The following is a 20,395-nucleotide window of genomic DNA, read 5'->3' as shown; positions in this document are numbered from 1 at the left end:
CTGACCCCCAAATGGAACCGGCAACCTTTCGGTGCACTGGACGATGCCCAGCCAACTGAGCCACACTGGCCAGGGCTGGTTGATTGGTTTTTAATCTACCTTGAAGTATGTAACATAGCCCCTTGTCATAAAGAAAAGGTCGGCAAATTTGACATATCTTGCCTTTTCATTTTAAAAAAATGCTTCACTCATCTTTAAATTCAATAACTCTTTTACAGTCTTTGCTGGGAGACAGCCAAAGAAGTTCTCATAACTCAGATGAATTTCATAGTCACTCCCCATCTCATTATAGAGTACGACAGAAATGCTATGCTTTACCAGACAGGTTTTTATAAATTAACAACACTGATACCATCTCTAAGCGCTCTTCACACATCTGACATCTAGATAAAAGTTAAATTTCATTATTTTTTCAGGTTTACTTAGTAGGTTAAAACATTTCAACATTAATAATTTTGAGCTTCAGATAGTTTAGCTCAGAACTCTAGCAGCCAAACCACAAAATTTCAAGTTGTGTTCAGTTCCCAGGTTCAGCCCCAATGTGGTTAGAAAGAGAGAACATGCCAAACCAGAATAGTCTAAGTTATTTGCCTCTTGGAAACTCAGAATGAATACAACATTTACACACAGAAGACACCAGTAAAATACAATTAGCTTCAGATAGTTAGAGCCTGCATTTCAACACTGCCTGAGAAATGTAAAAGAACTGGAAGAAAACAACCAGTAGTGAAGATCACTCAAATATCAACAAGCAAATACAGAGTATTAATAATTGGTTTAATTGGCTTAATAACTGTTTAAAGAGGAAAGAGAATTATTCCTAAGAAAAGAAAGTCTAATTGTACTAGAGTAAAAATGAAGCCTAGTCCTTTTAATCTTAAATGAGATTAAATGTTTGAGATGAATGTGAAACCCAGACCTGTTAGAACCTAAACTCTCACCAAGTTCATTCTCCCCACATTCAGGATGGGGCCACCTTCCAACCCAGTACTTTGCAGAAGACAATTTAAGGACTGCCTGGTTCTGATCTAAGAAAAAAGCATATGAAAACTTCTTTTTTTTCTTTAACAACCACCCCAAACCTCCAGCCCCCAGCCAGCATCTAACTATTTGTCTCCATTTGCTCTACAATTATGTAGAAATATGATTAGGTCTTCAGACCTATAGAATTCATTTTAAAAATAACTAACTCTCTAAATCCTAAAACACAAAACAAACAAATAAAAAGCTAACGATCTCAGGTAGCACGTTGCCTTGTAACAAAAACACTGATCTTAAATTACTTTACATCAACATGTGGAAGATTTTCTCTCCACCAGTCCCTCTTATTTCATACTGACAACTGCTGTTTTTAAAGTGAAAGGGAAGGGAGGGGAAAAGAAAAGGCAGGGGAACAAGTCAGGAAGAAAGCAGGAGGACATGGAAATGACAAGGACCCCAAGTTTCACAGCAAAAATAAATACTGAACACTATTAAGGGATATAATCATTTGTTTAACAAGCAATCAACACGTGCCATATGAAAGACTCTGCAAACCCTTTACGGAGAAAGATGTTAAATCAGCAAGTGAGTGAAAAATTGGGAACTATAATCCAATCAAGCACATGTGCTAAACTTCTACATTAGGACAGAGGCCAGACTGTCCAGCCTTTCAGAACACTGGGTAGCAGATGACAGTCAAGGAAGGCCAGTTAGAAATCTCTCCCTAGTTTTCCTGCTGCTGCTTTTGTACATAGAGATGACCTGAACCTGACTGCAGCCTGAAGGAGACGAGACCCACCTTGACCGACCTGCAGACCTATGAGCAAGAAAAATAAATTTTGCTGTTGTTGTAAGCAGTTTAAGCAACCAAAACTGACTAATAAAACAGGTATGTCCGACACTTCACTGTTTATGCATTTCTTTACATGACTGGCCCTTGTAGGCATCTGAGTTTGCAACCCCTGTGATCCTGTAGGCCACAGTTAACTCTGCCAGTGAGAAAGAAAGAGATCTGTCATAGTCAACTGTTCCAAGGAAAGACTGAGATGCCAAAATAGGACTCTGTTATCTTGCCTCTACCTTTTTGGGACGGGACAGTCATTTCCAAAGCAAAACTGCCCCACCCAAGGAGATCACCAGGTCTCCTGCAATCGTGAACAAAGCAAAGAAACACAAGTAACTAGAAACGTGCTCCACTGTTTCTCATCCCTTAGACGAGCAAGGATCTAACCACGACTCTTGGCTGCTACAAAGCTTGGCGGTGCTTCCCCGGTTTACTCCTCCAGAGGCACTCTTAAGCTAAGATGCGCAGACGGTCCACCTCTTGAGTTTGGGCCAGTTCTCCAGGGCTGTAATCTCTGGATTACAATATGAAAATACTTTTTTTGATGATCCCCTTAAATACAATCTTCAAGTTTCCTAATCACATTAGCATCTTTGTCATGTACTCTCAGCAGGGGTGATATTAACCCAAGGAAGAAGTTTGGTTTTTACTGGGGAGGGGCTAATTTTACTTTGTTTATGTATAAAGCACATAAACTGACATACAGTGTATGTGTGGTATTCAAATCTCCTGGTGGGGGTGATTAAGGGAAAAAAGTCTATAAAGCTCCTTAGGGGGCAGTAATGAAAAAGGGACTGGGAAACACTGGCCTGATCTCTGTCACCCTCCTACGACGAGATCACAGGGTTTGATCTCCACGTAACTTAAACTTCAAATGTATCTTTGCCACCAATCCTCAGTTATAGCAGATGCAGCATGATCTGCTTGTATAGTCCACAGTGAGGAACGGGGTGCTCTCAGGGAAGGGGATGCACCCCTGGGTCACTCCCATCAGTGACTGGATTTCTCCCCCGCTGCTTCTGCTTTTGGCGGAGCAGCACCTCCCCAGCTCCATGTTTAATCTTGGTGCCGAAAGTGAATATACACAGATTTGGTGAAGTTCATACAAATCAAAACCAGTGATAAATAAATTAGGGGATTTCAAAGTCAGCGTCAACAACGAGCAGCCATACAAATGACAGCAGAGTGTTCCGGGTTTAGTCTCCCCCTCAGTCATCTCCAGGCCACTCTACGCTGACTCAGCCGGCGGCCTGGTCCCTCACCACCGCCAGGCCTGCCTTCGGCCTGATCTCCGGGACTCTAGACTTGACCTCTTGGCCAGAAACAAAGCTCACACAAAGCAACTCATTAGACAACTCCATCGGTATCTGTACTAGTTCTCTATCGCTATGTAACAAATGACCACAATGGTGACAGTTTGAAACAGCGCCGTTTATTACCTCGGTTCTGTAGGTTGGCAGTCCTGACGGGCTGGCCTGGGCTCGCGGCTCCGTCTCACAAGGCCAAAATCAAAATGTCAGCTAAGTTCCTGTCTGGGGCTGGGGGAGTGGGGGTAGGGTATCGCCTTCCAAGCTCGTTCAGGTGGCTGGCAAAACCCACTTCTCTGAGGTTGTGGGTCTGAGCTCCCTGTTTCCCTTTGGCTGTCATTTGAAGGCTGCTCACTGCTTCCAGAGGCCACCTACATTCCTTCCCACAGGGCTGCTTCCACCTTCATGTTTTGGATCCTCAGGTTTTGAATCCTTCTGGCTTTCCCTTCTCCTTTAGCCAGAGAAAGCTCACTGCTCTTAAGGGCTCATGGGCTCAAATTGGAATAATCTCCCCCTATCTTATAGTCAGTCGTGCCATATAACACACCATAATCGTGGGAATGACATCTCATCATATTCACAGGTTCCGGGGACCACAGCAGAACATATGTGGAAGGACATGTTAGAAATTCTGCCTACCACAAAGTCTCAAGGAAGAGAGGGGCAATAAATTAAACACACACATGCTCATGCACATACACATATATGCACAGACATATATAAACACGCATGCAGGGTGATAGCCAGCCTCTAGGAAGGCCCCTGCGATCCTGACTTTGGAACCCACGCCCTCCCACACTGTAGCGGGTACGTGCCTGTGAATAACAAAATTCAGCAGAAGTGATGGTCTGTAACTTCAAGGCTAAGTCATAAAAGACTGAGTCATTTCCACTTTGTTTTCTTAGATCACCAATTCTAGAGAAAGTAGCTGCCATATCATAAAGACATTCAAGCAGCTTTGTGGAGAGGTTCATGGAGCCAACAAATGAGTCCCCTGCTGTCAGTCAGGACCAACCTCCCAGCCACACGTGGAAGCCACCTGGAAAGCACCCCCCCGCCTGGTCACGTTTTCAGAAGACTGCTGCCTCAGCCAGTATCGTGACTATAATCTCATGAGACCGTAACTGGAAACACCTAGCAGAGCTGCTCCTGAATTTCTGACTCATAGACACTGTGAGAGAAATAGTTATTGTTGTTTTTAGGCACTAAGCTTTGAAATGATGTGTTAAACAGCAACATACAACAAAAATAATATTTAAGTACGTAGATATGTAGACACTGGAGATGTACAACTTTAAAAACATAAGAAAAACACTCCTAAAGTAAAAGAATCACTGATGTTCATTAATAAAAAATCAATTAAGTAGAAAAATCATATTCCTTAAATATACTATTTCAATGATTTTAAAAAACAAATGGCACGCGAATGAAAATAACACTGTAAAATAAATACTCTCCCCTGCAATAGCAATAACATCAGAAGTTCCCAAAGTTTAGGTTATTCCAAGATCAAAGGGGAAAGTGTAAGAGAGGCAGCAGGAACCAAAGCATTATAGTAAACAAACACCATGTAAGCGCCAAAAAATAAATAAATAAATGCAAACAAATTCTTTCATTCAACTAATGGTTATTAAGTACCTTCTTCATGTCACAATACTGTGGATGTAATAAGAAGAAAAAGACATAATCCCTGCCTACTTGGAATTTGTTGTCCAATGAGGAAGATATACATTAACTAATTACACAAACAGCAAAACCGTCATGGTGGCACGTGCTACACAGAAGAACCATAGCACATGGTTCAGGTCTCCAGGAATATAGGATGATTCCAAATGTGTTAATTAACATAATAAAATAGCTCAAAATATATAAAGTAAAAAATAATAGAACTACAAGTAAACTTGTCAACTCGACAATATAATGGACTATTTTAACAGGCTGATCTGATAGACTGGACGACACCAAAATTTTAAAGTTTGAGAGCTACCACTAAGAAAATGAAGAAACAAGCCAGAGACTGGAGACTGGAAGAAAATAACTGCAAATCATATATCTGGTAAAGGACTTTATATACCCAGAATATATAAAGGACTTTTATAACTCAATAACAAAATTAATAACCAATTAAAAACATACGCAAAAGATTTGAATAGACATTTCACTAAAGAAAGTGTATAAATGGCCAATAAGCACATGACTAGGTGTTCAGTATCATTAGTCATCAGAAAAATGCAAATTAAAGCCACAATGAAACACAACTGCACACCCGCTAGACTAGATAAAATCAAGAAGATTTTACTGTCTTGGTAAGGATGTGGAGAAACCACCATCATGTACTGCTGGTGAGAATGTAAAATGGTACAGCCTCTTTGGAAAGCAGTCTGACAGTTTCTTAAATATTAAACACACATCTATCATATGACCTAGCCATTCTATTCCTAGGAGTCCACCCAAGAGAAATAAAAACCTATGTTCACACAAAGACATGTCTGTGAATGTTCACAGTAGCATTACTCCTGATAGACAAAAACTGGAAACAACCCAAGTGTCCATCAACTAATGAGGGGATAAACAAAATATGCCATAGCCATACAATAGAATACTTTTCAACTCTTAAAAGAAAAAATTACTAATACATGTAACAAGAGTGATGAATCTAAAAATAGCATGCTATGTGAGAGAAACCAGATACAAAAGACTACACATTATATGATTCAATTTATATGAAATGTTTAGAAAAGGCAAATTTATTAAGACACAAAGCTGGGGTGCCTAAGGCTAAGGATGGAAGCAGAGACTAACTACAAATGGGCACAAGGGAACATTTTAGGATGACGGAAATGTTCTAAAACTGGATTGTGGTGATGATTTAATATAAATTTACTAATTGAATTATATAGTTACAATGGTTGAATTTTAAAGTACTTAAATTGTACCGTAATAAAATTATGTTTTTAAATAGTCAAATGACTTATGAAAAGATATTTAAGCTCACTAGAAATCAGGAAAATGAAAACTAAGATCACAAAGATGGGCAGAAGTTAAGAAGTCTGATAATACCAAGACAAGACAATTTGGAGCAAGAGGAATTTGTGCACATCCGCTCGTAGGAATGTAAACAGTCACAACCACTCAGAAAAACAATTTGCACTGATTCTGCAAAGTTACACATGCACATACCCTATAAGCAGCAAATCACTCCAAAGTAGATATCCTAGATAGGGGCCAGATAGTAATATTTTAGGCTTTGTAGACCATGATGTCTCTGTCACAACTAACTCAACTCTACCTTGTAGCCACAGACAAAATGTAAACAAATGAACATAGCTGTGTTACAATAAAACTTAATTTACAAAAACAGGCAGTGAGCCAAATCTTACCACTGGGCAGTAAGTAGTTTGCCAATCCCTGTCCTAAAGAAATACCTGTACATGTGATCCAGGAGACATATGTAACAGTTTCACAGAACCTGTTTACATTAGTAGCAAGTGGGAAGAAACCAATATGTTCACTCACAAGAGAAGGGGTAAATGAATTATAGCCTACTTTCAAAATGGAATATGATACAACAGTGAATTGTACTCTTGCTACCGGCAACAACATGGATAAATATTAGAAAACAATACTAAGTGAAAGAAGCAGATGGAAGAGATATGATAGGATTTGACCACAAATATATGATTTAATAGAGCTCAAAACTACACAAAACTAAATACAATGATATATCTCTTGTGTACATAGGTGGTAAAGGTTATCAGAAACTACAGGGAGGAAAAGTAGAGGAATGGTAGAAATTCAGGATAGAGGTTACCTCCTAACAGAAGGCCAAAGATCAGGGAGGAGACTACAGTCAGTTTCAATGGTTTTGGTATTGCTCTGGTTCTTATACTGGGTATTGGGCTCATAGGAGTTCACAACTTACACTTGCAAGATATACTTAATTATGTATACATAAAATAAATATTAAAATTTTGTTTTTTAATAAATACACAGAGATACTCCCTGTATTCGGCTGAAAATCCCAAGAAGATTGAAAAGGTTACCTGTAGCTGAAACAGAAAGTAGAGAATTTGCCACTAATAAACAGTCAGAGATTTATATTCCAATTCAGCCAAGTAGCTCATGATGAAACACTTAAATGGCTTGTAACTACCACTTAGATTCAAAAAGAATTAATAAAAAGTAAGTGAAAATATTGAAAATTACTCTAAAACTTAAAAAGTAAGAAGTAGTGCCCTAGCCTGTTTGGCTCAGTGGTTAGAGAGCTGGCCTACGGGCTGAAAGGTCCCAGGGTTCGATTCTGGCCAAGGGCATGTACCTCATTTGCAGGCTCGATCCCCAGCCCAGTCCAGGCACATGTGAGAGGCAACCAATCAATGTGTCTCTCTCACATTGATGTTTCTGTCTCTCTCTCTCTCCCCCTTCCATTCTCTCTGAAAAGCAATGGAAAAAATATCCTCAAGTGAGGTTTAAAAAAAAAAAAAGTAGTTGTTAATCTTCCTGATGTTCAATTTTTTGTTATTTAAATAAATTTATAACTGTGGATCACTATTGTTATAAACTTATTTGAGTAAAGGTCCAGCTAAATGACAAAAAGATTATATAAAACAGGATTCTGGCACCATCTGGTGGTAGTACTCTGCAACTGCAGGTTCTAAATTTGTTTGCTTTTAACTATGTCTCTATTGATTTCAATAAATATATCTTTATTGAAGGGAAAGGGAGAGAGCAATATCAATGATGAGAGTCATTGATTGGCTGCCTCCCGCACGCCCCCTACTTGGGATCAAGCCTGCAACCCAGGCATGTGAACTGACCAGGAATTGACCCAAAATCTCCTGGATCATAGGTTGATGCTCAACCGCTGAGCCACGCTGGCCGGGCTAATTTTTTTTAAGGATAACTTCATTCATTCATTCATTCATTCATTCATTCATTCATTCATTCATTCATTCATTCATTCATACAAGCTACCTAATAGGCAAATACTAGGCATAGTGCACACACATTTTTAAATCTTTCTTCAAAGACATAAAATAAGGTTTATTATCTAAAACAGGGTTTTAGATCTTTCTGGGGGAAAATTTACAGTAAAATTTATGATTATCATAATGTAAGAGTCTGCTCGTGTTTAGAAGTTTGTTTCAAGTATCTATATTCCTGGAACTCTCAGGCAAGAAGTCCCTCAGCAGTGTATTGGAAAATATAGTCTATCGATTCACCAAATCAGTACCACTGAGCACACCAATGTAGTTTTCAAGGAAAAGAACTGTGGTGGTTTTTAAATGTCTTCAAATTCTTTCTTGACACTTCTTCTTTCAAAGGGTAGAGCCTAATTCTCTTTCCTTGAACATGGGCTGGACTTACTGGCTCATTTCAAATGAAGACAACATGGCAGAAGTGATGATGTGTAACTTCCACAGTTAAATCATCAAAGGCATCACCACTTCCATCTTGCCTTCTTTTGGATCATTCATCCAACTGTTGCAAGTCAGCCCTCATGTCATGAGAGGACTCAAGCAGCCCATGGAGAGCCCACCTGGGAAGGAACTATGACCCCCTGTCAACACCAGCACCAACTGGCCAGTCACATGAGTGAGCCCCCCAAAATATCTGCTAGCCCCACCAAGCCTCCAGACACTGCATTCCTTGCCAAGATCACCAAGCTACGCCATTCCCAAAGAAACAAAACCAGTAAGTGATTTTTGTTGTTTTAAGCTACTTAGTTTTGAGGTAATTTGTTCTGCAACAATATATAACTAATACCTATCACTTCCTGGGACCAAATTCTATCCACAACAGGAAGTAAATATAGCTCATTTCAGTTTAGTACTATAATTTGCCCACATGTTAATACATTTTCAAATTTTCTTCCCTTATATATTAAGTAGTGGTCCTTTTTGAATTTCTCCAAATTGTTTGGTATTATTTCATAATATTCATCACTTTCTAAGTTAATTCAAAAAAACGGCAACAAAGGAGACAGGCCAGTCAGTCAACAAGGGTTTTTTTTAACATCTTCTTACAGAGCAACTATACTAGACACTGAGTAGAGAACCATGCCCTGAGGTGGTTATAATTTAATTCAGATTAATATTCATGAAAGAATGTGGTTTTTTAACTAAACTTTTACCCAGGCTCTGAAAGTAATAGGGTAATGGAAGAAGGTTGGGAAAGTGTCTCCTTTACCTCTGTGAGGGATCCGCAAGCTACACCACCATGCAGGGCTTCATCCAACGCAGAAAGGGTTGTAGGTAAGAATGTTGGCGCGAGAGCAGCAGACCTCTGTGCCTTTATCTCATAAGCCTGAACGAGAAAAAGATTAAGTTCTTTTCAACCTCCATATCTACTCAAAAACATAAACCAACTCCAAACCTCAAATTTTGGCAACTAAAACGCCAATTCCATCTTTTTATCCTGTTATTTATTTGTTCAACAAATATTTGCTTTTTGCCAGGGACTGAGGTAGATTACAGGGATATGACTGAACAGACAAAGCCCTTCCCCTCACAGTACTTATAGTCAACCATCAGGACTAGAAACTGGGCAATTACCGTACAGTTAATAAAAGATACTGTGATAGAGAAAGTGGAGACAAAGACAGTACACCTGGCCTGGATTCTGTGATCCGGGAAGACTTCACAGAAGAGCTGGACTAAGCCAACGTCTGAAATAGCTGTTAGGCAAAGGAAATGTGCATGTGCCTGCCAAAGAGAGTGTACAAAGAAAGGGCAAGAAGCAATAAAGGGAGGAAATGGAAACTAACAAAAACTACAAAAAATAAAGTTCATTTAGAACAGATGAAAGATGGAGTGTGGTCATGGTGTGGCAAGCAATGAGGCTGGAGAAATAAGCAGGGGCCAAATCATAAAGAGCCTTGTTGAAGTTTGGAGTTTATGCCAAGAGAAACAGAGTGACATGATCAAGTTATCATTTCAAACCGAGGTTGGTTTGTGAGGAATAGCTATAAGGTAGGTGTAGTAGGCTGAGGAATATCCACATCCTATCCTTGGAACTTGGGAATGCTACCTTATTTGGAAAAAGGATCTTTGCAGATGTGATGAATGTGATTACATGCCTACTAGTAATGCATGAGAACACTTGCCTCTTGCAGTCTCTACCATTAAAAATTTCATTTTTATGAATGAAATTTTATGAATGAAATGAAACCATAACAATGCATTCATTCAATAAATTAGAGTGCCTACTACCTGCCATATACTATGATTGTCTCTGGGAATACATGGTAAACCAAATAGAAAAAGTCTACCCACGTAAAATTTATAATTTAATAAATCTGTATCTTAAATCCAAGGCTCTTCTGCCCCTGTGAAGATGTAGGAAGACATGCATATTAATATTTATGATCCATAAATGTGCCCTCTCTTCTCTCTCTTCTCTAACCTCACCTATTGAATTCTTATTTCAGTTAAACCATGGATACCACACAATTTTTTAAGGCTACATTCGGGCACATAAAATAATTAGAAAAGCTACAGTCAAAGTTGTGTGATTTGCATCTGATTCAGAAATACGTGTTTATTGCCCACAATCTATCATCAGGCATCATTAGGAGGACGTGGGGACACTTTATCAAACATGAAAAGGCAGCCCAATCTGTCAGCATTAACGTGCTTCATTTGCAACTGTAAGTATAATTACTAGAATAATAGATTTGATGACTCTCAGGAAGAGAGCAAAATGAACTAAAAAAACAAGACTCCAGAAATAATAGTATGTTCATAAAGGAGACAACAAGTAATACTGTGCTATGACATTCCACCAGCTTTTCTTCTACTTTGGTGGTTGCTTCCTCTCAGATTCATTATTGTCCAAGCTCATCTTTAAATGTTGGCTTCACTCAGGACTCGGTCTTGGGTATACTTAACTTCCAACTGTATGTACTTTCTAGGCAATTGCTCATGCAGTCCCATGGCTTTGACGACTATATTCACACTGACGACTCCCAAATGCACACTTCTAGTGTCTACGGACCTCTCCTCCAAGATCCGTGTCCAGAGATGGGGCAGGGCGAAAGCAGGTTTACAGTGTGAGTACACAAACACAGGGTTATTCTTGTATTATTTATTCATTATTGTATTATTTTCCATACAAACAACTGTAAACCTGCTTTTGTCCCACCCTGCATTTAACTTCCTACTTCGCATCTCCCCTCAATGTTTCACAAGCACCTCAATTTCAACAGGTACTAAACTGAATTCTGATCTGCCTTCCTCAAACCTGATCCTCTTTCAGTCTCCCTTATCTCAGGAAACAGTACCACCCAGTTTCTCAAAGCAAAAATCAAGGAATCATCTTGACACTTCCCTGTACTCACACCACCCATCTACAATCACCAAATCCCATTCATTCTACCTCTCCTGTCTCTCTTACATTAATTGACATGATACCAACTACATGAACCCCACACTAATAAACCATGTCACAATCACTTTCTGCCCAGAATATATTAATAGGTACCTAACTATTCTTCACAAATATTTTCCTGTTCTTTTTCAATCACTTGTCCTATGTCCAAGATTGAGTTTCTAAAAACACATATTAGATTACACCCTTTTGTGGCTTCTCATTGCTCCCAGAATAAAGTCCAAAATCTGTAACATTGTCTGCAGGCCCAATGATCTGACTCCTGCTTGCTTCTCCGACTCCATCTCCCGCCATCTCTTCCTCACGGCTGCGTCCCATTCCCACCAGCTTGACTTTATGACCATGCCGGCACCACTCTGCTTCTCTTGGCAGAGCCTCGGCATTTGCTGGTCCCACTGCCTGCAAACTCTTCCCGCTCGCCTCCTTTACTTATCTCTCTCCAATTCACCCTTCAGGCTTTGGCCTACGTGTCACTTCTTGTGGGAGCCCTTCCCTAAATTAAGTAATGTCCCCTGTTACTACGTTTCAAAGCTCCTTGGAGTTTTCCTTCATAGGACTTATCACTACTACCATTAACTAAATATTTACGTACTTATGTCTAATGTCTGACTTCTCCCACTAGACTATAAGCTACAGGAAGGCAGACACTTTATCAATCTTCACTACAGTATCCCCCCAGTTCCTGACAAAGCGCCTGACACATGGCTGGCCCTCAGTGAATACTGGTGGAAAGAGTAACTGACTGAATAAATAAATAGGCAAAAAAAATCTTTCTTGAAAGAAAAAACTAAGGCTAAGCCAATGTTACGGCAGGACTCAAATCTAAAGATGAATTCTTGAATTGGCATTTGGAACGAATGGTATGAAGATTGCAGCTGAAGTGGTGATGTGTGGAGATGAAAGTGAATTTCCTGCCCATGCTCTCTTATTACCTAACTAGAAACATGCCATAGATATTGAATGAATAGAATGACAGATGCCAAATTAAAAGGTTTTCCTGGTGTACTTTACAACCTTTAAAATAGTAACAGGTTATTTTGAATCTAGCCACAGAATCATCTCATACTATTTTAACTCTAACTTCTCCGGTAAAACAAAGTGAGCCGTCCAAAGCGACGAGATCAATGACAACACCAAGAGTGGTACCAAACCCTAACTCCAATTCTAATTCTCCTACCTGCTCTGCCTTTAAGGTACTTCTTCAGATTGCAAGCTAAAGCTGAACAAAAGAAAATACTTTCCCCGTCCATTGTTTCAGAAATCTCAAAGGACACTTTCTACTTCGTAGGACTGCACTCTACTTTATTGCTCAGTGGTTACCAAATTCCAGTATGAGAGGGTAAAGTAATTAATTTACAATCCACATAAATAAATACATTTGCAAACATTGAACAGACTTTTAGGCAACTCTTATTCTGGGAAAACAATATCTTCTCTACCATATATCAAACCTACACTTTGAAAAGCTAAAGTCATGAGACAGAAAATAGGAAAAAATAGTACAACTTGATGAGGGCTTGTTATAAAAGACTTTAACTCTTTTCAAAAGTGAGGATAAGTTTTTAAATATTATTTATTCAACCAATAAGCAAGTAGAAGTCTACTATGTGTACTTTATGATGTAAAGTAAGTGGTGATGGTAAAAGTTAGTATTATAGAGATAGGGGAATTCTAAAATTAAAAGTAACCATAAAGGTCCACATATCCTACCCAAAAAAAACAAAAGAGAAAGATGACCTTTTGAAATATCACTTTCAGCTACAAAGAAAAAAACTTTCTGTTGTCCCCTCATTCCTGTAATTAGAAACTATCTCCCATGAGCTTATAAACTACATTAAATTTTTCAAATATATTCTCATTAGAAGGCTAACTCTAGTGTAGGAGTCAATATTTTTGAGGTACTCATCTCTTTTTGCTTTTGTCTCATCTCAAAAAATGATTTTAAATGATATGAAGAATCATTTCAAAATAAAAAATTATAATCACATCATCATAATAATAATAAAAAAATATATATATACCGTTTGCATCCGTGGGGCACAGGCCCTGCTCACCACACATAGAAGTTCATGGACGCCTCGATAACTAAGGCCAGTGATCTTCATAAGCTCCAGTGGGGAAAGACATAAAAAGTCCTAAAGAGACATAAAGAGAATATTTTAAATATATATGATGTAACAAAGATATTGGAATTAAAAGGAAAATTTCAACTGATACTGTCCAAGTATAGATAAAAATAAATTTTATTGCAAATCAAAGATTTATGTATTCCTCATAGTACTTTCCCCTCAAGATATGCCTTAACTAAAAGATACGATGATAGTCTTATGTTGCAATTATCCAGTTTAGTTAGCACGTCCCAGAAGACACACCGAGTAACATCACAGAGCAGCAGCATCCAGCCCATGTGTATATATATGAGCACTCCACTTGTACATGAAAGAGCTTAGACACAAATAGATGACCAGAAAGTGTCAGGTTGAAACGGGTTTTTTCCTAAGTTACATGAGATCATGTGGAGGAAGTATTTGATAATTGACGGAGAATAGAACTGACTACGGAATGAAATGTTAAATTACATACTTTTAAGAGTGTTTCAAAGTACGAACATTAGGTTTATTAAATGTATAACAGAGGAACCAAAAACACCTTTAACATACAAAGCAAATTTTTTTTAATTGCAGCATGTACTGAAAGTCTGCCTTACTAAGGATTAAGTCCCAATCTAAAACCTTAAATTTCATTTAACCCAAAAGAGATTTGCCTCATTGCTGTGCTTAAAAATGTAACATCTTCTCTATACATTTCTCTCCTTCCATCAATAGGAAAATGATCCTAACTATTAGGATCTCTTACTTTCAAGAGAAATTATCCATTTTGAATACCATCTCCTCATTCAAGTCAAATTTCTCAAGTAACTACAAATTTTCTTTTAAGTACATAAAACTTCTCTAAAACCCCAAATAAATGCTACTTTACCTTATGCCATGAGCATCCTTCTCCCCAAATTGCAAAAATATGGAACCTGAATCACTGAAATCATATTTGGAAATGGAACCTAAGTAGCTTGTCATTTAAAATTAGTCTGTGGAGAAACACCATCATTTATCTTTTTTTTTCTATAAACCTAGTTTTCATATTTCAGGTCTAGTTAAGAGTTATTAAGGTATACTTAAAATTAATTTGTACTTAAAGTTTCTCATTGAAAACAAATTAAATAGCCCTGGCTGGTCTTCTCAGTGGTTAGAGCGTCAGCCTGCGGACTGAAGGCTCCCGGGTTCCGCTCCAGCTGAGGGCATGTGCCTGGGCTGCAGGCTCGACCCCTGGCCCCGGGGTGCGTGCGGGAGGCAGCCAATCGATGTGTCTCTCTCACATTGATGTTTCTCTCTCTCTCTCTCTCTTCCACTCTCTCTGAAGAGCAATGGAAAAAATATCCTTGGGTGAGGATTGAAAAAAAAAAATTTAAATAAATTTTACCTTACAGGTAACGATCTGATGTCTGTTCAGACGGTCACACAGCTCTTGTGATAAACCCGCTCGTCTCAGTTTCTTGCTACCCATGGCTCCAGATGCAGGGGGGGAAATCCACCTTGAAAAAACATTGGAGAATAGCGTAAGTGATAATAGATGGCTACTATCTGAAACACTCTATGTAATAAAAAATTCTTCAAATTTTTCCTTGTGAATAAAATGTATAGTATTTAAAATATTACAGACAAAATAAAGGAAAGCTATAGAACCTTTCTAAATGTTTTAAACAGAGGAGACAACTGTTTGGCAAACATACACACAGAAAACAACACAAGAATATACGGTTCACACCATTCTTTGATAGTTATTACATGAATATAATAATACCACTTGACATTTGTAAAGCATCTTGAGATTTTCAATGCAGTTATAAATTTGCATGTGTAAATAACCTTCAAGGCATATTTCGAAACACCACTCCTAGAAAGTCTTTACTTTCATTGCACTGTAACCATAATACATTTGTTGAGCATCTACTATACCAGCACTGTTGCGATACATAAATTATCACATTTAATCTTCTCAACAGCCCTGTAAGAAAGGTTATTCATCCCATTTTTGCATATGAGAAAACAAAAGCCTGAAAAGCTTAGCTATTCTATTGTCACCAGAAAAAGTAAATGGTGGTTCCAGATTTCAAACCCAGGAAATCTGACTCTGAGGTCTATCCTAACCATTGCACTCTATTCCAAGTCCACAATCATATTTATCTTCGTTTTCTATGAGCCAGAGCAAATCTTCAGAATAAAATGAGATTTTATTATTCCAGGTGTTATTTACAAGCTGAATTGTTGTTTATTATACTAGCTGCCACATTCCCATATACTATTACATTTCACTCTTGTTGAACCTTGTTAGGGCTAAATGAGGCTCCTGAAATAACTGCCTTCAGAGAGCTAGAATAGAATCACTGTGATTCCCTTGATAATGTATGCAAAGGAAAGGCTGTGTATTTTATTGAGATGGCAAAATATTCTCTGGATAGAGTAGAAACAGGAACCCTTCATTGTTCCTGGGGCTAAAGCAATATAATTATCAGAAAACTAAAATTTTGAAACAAAAATATATACCAAGAATGTAGATATTTATTTCCAATACCAGGACCCAAATTTCTATTTAACATCTAAATTCTCTGAATCAGATTGAATATCTGTGTATCAGATTCTCTCTCTTTCACACACACACACACACACACACATCCCTCCCACAAACACAGAATGCATCCCTCTCATTTCTTTTAATGGGAATTTGTCAGTATTCATTTCTGTTTTCCCAGTAGGAAGTTTACTAAGTCACATGTCATATGTGCTATGTCATTGCCTAGTGTCTTTACAGATGAGGTAGTTCTGGGCAATGACACCATTTAGACTAATAAATTCAATCAAAAAAGAGAACTGTAAATCCCAAACTACCTGGACTTTAACAGTGACCAACTCTGCTATCTCTGCCTTTATTAGGGCCACTCCCATCACTTTCCTGGACTATTGCATATTGCCTCTGGTTACTCACTGCCTCACCAAAAAATAAAAATAAAAATTTTTAATTCCATTCATTTGCTCCTTCTGCAGGCACTTTTTATTTTATTTTATTATTATGTTTTTTAAATCCTCACCTGAAGGTATATCTACTGATTTCTAGAGAGAGGAAGGGCAGAGAGAGAGAGAAATACTGATGTGAGAGAGATACCCCCCCAACACACGCACCCCAAACAGAAATCGAACCTGAAACCCTTTCGGTGCAGGTTCACAAGACGACCACGCTCCAACCAACCAAGCCACCCAGCCAAGGCCGCAGGCCCTGTTTTAGCACACACTCTGCTAAGTTCTGGGGTACAATAATCAGTTAAGCATATTCCCTCCACTTTGGCAATTCACGGTAAAAGATGAAAAGAGCTGTATACAAAAATAACTACAGTCATGCAATAAGTATTGTCATTGGTATTTAAATGTGCTATGGACAGGAAAGCGCACCCAACTGGCTTGCCACAATCCTGCTCTGCATGTGTGTACCTGCGCTCACGTGAACGGGGAACGAGGGAAGATATTCAGCCCTGGAAATTGAATCCTCTCCTCCTCATCAAGAAAAAAAGAAAACTCCTCCTGTTAGATGTTCAATGAAAAATTATTAAGTAACAATAATAGCTAATATTTATTGAGCCCTTATTATGGTCCATACACTGTTCCAAGGGCTTCAGATGTCTTACCCCATTTTTCTGATTAAAGATAGAGGCACGGAGTTGAAAACGTTCGCAGTCTAACAAGCTAGCAGCGTATGGAGGGGTCCGCGTTCGAATCCAGGAACCTGACTGCAGACCCCACGCCATTCTCCACCTCTCCTGCAACACCACCTGAAGGCGGGCAGACCCTAACCTTCCCTGAATCACGGCTCCCCCGCCTGGATCCCCAAACTGCCCGGAAGTAAAAGGGGGGGGGCGTCAAGAGGCGAAACCACCCCAGAGTCCCCTAAAAAGAGCTTTTTCAACAAGGCCCAGATTCCTTGCAACCCCACAAAGGAAGACAGGCAGGAAGCCTCCAGATGCGCGACAGAGTTCCAGTTAAGATCCCCACCGACTTAGGGGGCGTGCCCTGCACACGAGAGATTCTCCGCTGCCCCAAGGTCAATACCACGGGCCCAGAGAGGGCCCAGAAAATAATGCACGCACCCCAACTCCCCACAACTGCCCCCGAGATGAAACTTTCCGGTACCGGGTCTGCAGCATCCAACTTTCAAAGTTTCCCCCACCCATCACACAGTTCCCCTAGGAAAGCGCTACAAAGCAACAAACAAAGCGCTGGTTGGATCATCGTCCTGAGAGCTATCCAATCAGAGGCAGGCAGAGCCAGGTCGGCCCCGCGGCTTGCTGGGAATTGTAGTTCACACTCTATAATAAAACTGTAAGTCCCAGTTTCGCAATCTAGTGATTATCCAAAGGCGGTGGAGGAACATCAGCAGGGAGTGTATGAAACCAGGATAAACTTTGCTTGAACTTTTTTCTTTCTTTTGTCACTACATTTAAAAATTGCTAAATGGATCAGAGAGGCCGTGTTAGTCTTCTGGAAATAGAGAATCCACCTATCATAGGAAAGGTTTTGGAAGAAGCTTTTGGTCTGTTTGAGCTTGCTCTTTTCATCACCCTTTGGTAGTGAAATAGTCTTGGAAATGCTGAATAAAATTGCTCAAACCGTTCCTTTCTCCGTTTCAGATTATTACATGTGCGAAAGCGCTTGCTCATTCTTTGCGCTTATCTCCCCTGTGCATACATACCTCTATCTTATAATTCAGCCCACTTGATCCTAATTTTTGACCTGCGCCCCTCACTAGACTGTGAGCTCCTTGAGGAAAGGGACCACAACTTACTCAGTTTCTAAAGGCTAGCACACCGCTCAGTTAACGGTTGTCAGGTAAATGAGCAAATAAATGAGTAGCGTTAAACAGAAGAAAATGGGAATTCAGAACACAGGGTTCTGGGATTATAAGAGAGCCCAAGTGTATAGAATAATAATGGAGAAGGATTCTTGCTCTGGTTATCCCCCCAGCCTGCCAAAGCACTGACACTGATTGGAGCTCAATAAACGCTGACTTCAAACGCTAGGAAGAAAAGAGGGCAGAAGAACAAAATCAAGAAACACAGCTCTTCCTGCTTCCTGCTCTGCCGAACGCTAAACGAAAGGTGTAGAGCAGAGGAGCTGTCAAAACTGAGGACGGTCCCTAGACAGGTAGCGGATTTACTTTTTACGGAGGCTCCGACCATTCTCTAGTTCACAGAGGTGGCGTCACGTGACCCAAACAAACATGGCGCCTTATTTACATATTCCCTCCATTAGCCAATAGGAGTGGCCTCTGTCAATCGTCAGCCCCACCCCTACCCGCCTCGCAACCTTCCGAATGGAATTTGTCACCTGACCCGTCTGAAACATGGCCGCTCTGGAAGCACTATTGCTTCGGGCGCCGGGAGCAGGTGAGTGTAAGGCACCCCGAGAAGGCGAGAGCGCTCCCCCAGACCCCTGCAGGGAGCGTCCCTGCGCCCCAGCCCCACCGCCCTCCGGTTCTGGCACGGGTTCGTCCGCGGGTCGTCAATCCTCCGCCCTAAGGGAGAGCTCGAACGAGGGAGGGTCCTGCTGAATTTCTCATCCCTAAGGAGGCGACCACCCGGGAATTTGGAGCGGGACTGGGTATAAAGTTTAGGAGGGAACACAGACGTGGAGTTATGGGTCTGGGCCCTAGGCTAATACGACCGTTAATATTAATTGAATATTAGATGCTCGTAGAGAGATGAGATCCACCCCTCAGGGAAAGGTGGAACTTCTCAAAGATAGTAACATATCAAATCAACCTTACAATGATAATTAGGAAAATAAGTCCCGCCTTTCCCAGTTGGGCTAGTAGTTGATATTTGTCTAAATACAGCTCCTTCCATTTCTTCTTACTTTGGTGTATATTGTTTTGTAGGAGATGCTCCACGAGTGAGAAAACTGACAATGTGTTCTGCGTAATTCATCTCTTTCTATCTCCCTGCACTCTGTGCTGGGAAAATGCATCATCCGTTTGGAAAAGAGGAAGCTGCTTCCCAGAAGGAGCTTTTTGGATTTTTCTGCGAGTGCCTTGGAAGAGGAGAATGGGAGCTGGCACAGGCATGTGTACCTCAGCTGCACGAGGCACAAGGGGATATCCCAAAGAAGGTGCAGGATATACTACAGGCGCTGGTGGTGTGTCCAGATCAGCTGAGGTGAGGGATCTCTCTTCCTGCCGGGCAGGCACAGGGTGGGAGACACGAGGTTCAACATTTGGACTCTGGTCATTGTGCCTCACTCAACTACCCTCTGAAGAATTAGCAGAGGAAGAGTATTTCACATGCTCTGAAAATTTACCTCTGTAATACATGCCTATTACTCAATCAATACTGGCATTAGATTATCGTTTGGAACTGTATTTAAGCCTGGCCAGCAAGTTGTGTCTGAAACCACCATTTCTTGTTTGTTATCAATAAAGTAGATGGTGGAACTGCTTTGAAAAGCATTTTCTTTGCCTCCAAAAAAGCAAACCCTGCTCTCTTCTTGCTTATGGAATTGAAGTGAATTCACTTAAAGCTTTTTATTTTGAAATAATTATAGGCTCACAGAGGTGCAAAAATAATACAAAATGTACCCTTTAGATAGCTTCCCCCAGTTGTGACATCTCATAATAGCTCCAGTACAATAGCAAAACCAGGAAATTAACATTGGTAATTACTGTTAACTAGATTATTCAGCTTTCACTGTTTTTTAATCTGCATTCATTTTTATGTGTGTAGTTCTATGCAGTTTTATCCATGTGTATATTCATGTAACTACCGCTGTAATCCAGA

General features: G+C 39.8%; 2 protein-coding genes across 10 annotated transcripts in view; one reads left to right on the top strand and one right to left on the bottom strand.

Moving 5' to 3' along the window:
• The window catches only part of RAD51B (RAD51 paralog B), a 550,373-nt gene extending 532,552 nt beyond the window's left edge, over positions 1–17,821 (bottom strand). For 2 of the 6 annotated variants that reach the window (XM_081121113.1, XM_081121114.1), the window contains exons 1-4: positions 17,714–17,811; positions 14,998–15,109; positions 13,542–13,655; positions 9,322–9,438 (exon numbers count right to left, since the gene is read on the bottom strand). In XM_081121113.1, the coding sequence (XP_080977239.1) occupies positions 9,322–9,438; positions 13,542–13,655; positions 14,998–15,081 (315 nt within the window). In that variant the 5' untranslated portion in view covers positions 15,082–15,109; positions 17,714–17,811. Of the gene's footprint in view, positions 1–9,321; positions 9,439–13,541; positions 13,656–14,997; positions 15,110–17,060; positions 17,151–17,713 lie in introns of those variants that run through there. The other 4 variants (XM_081121112.1, XM_081121115.1, XM_081121117.1 and 1 more) reach the window with 4 other exon arrangements.
• Positions 17,822–18,948: 1,127 nt separating this feature from the next.
• The window catches only part of ZFYVE26 (zinc finger FYVE-type containing 26), an 80,619-nt gene continuing 79,172 nt past the window's right edge, over positions 18,949–20,395 (top strand). For all 4 annotated transcript variants that reach the window (XM_081154550.1, XM_081154548.1, XM_081154551.1 and 1 more), the window contains exons 1-2: positions 18,949–19,009; positions 19,501–19,777. In XM_081154550.1, coding sequence (XP_081010676.1) covers positions 19,584–19,777 — 194 coding nt within the window. In that variant the 5' untranslated portion in view covers positions 18,949–19,009; positions 19,501–19,583. The remainder of the gene's footprint in view (positions 19,010–19,500; positions 19,778–20,395) is intronic.

This window comes from Miniopterus schreibersii (assembly GCF_964146895.1).
Source record: "Miniopterus schreibersii genome assembly, chromosome: 1".
NCBI classification, from domain to species: Eukaryota; Metazoa; Chordata; class Mammalia; order Chiroptera; family Miniopteridae; genus Miniopterus; species Miniopterus schreibersii.
This window is presented reverse-complemented; position numbering and strand designations above follow the sequence as displayed.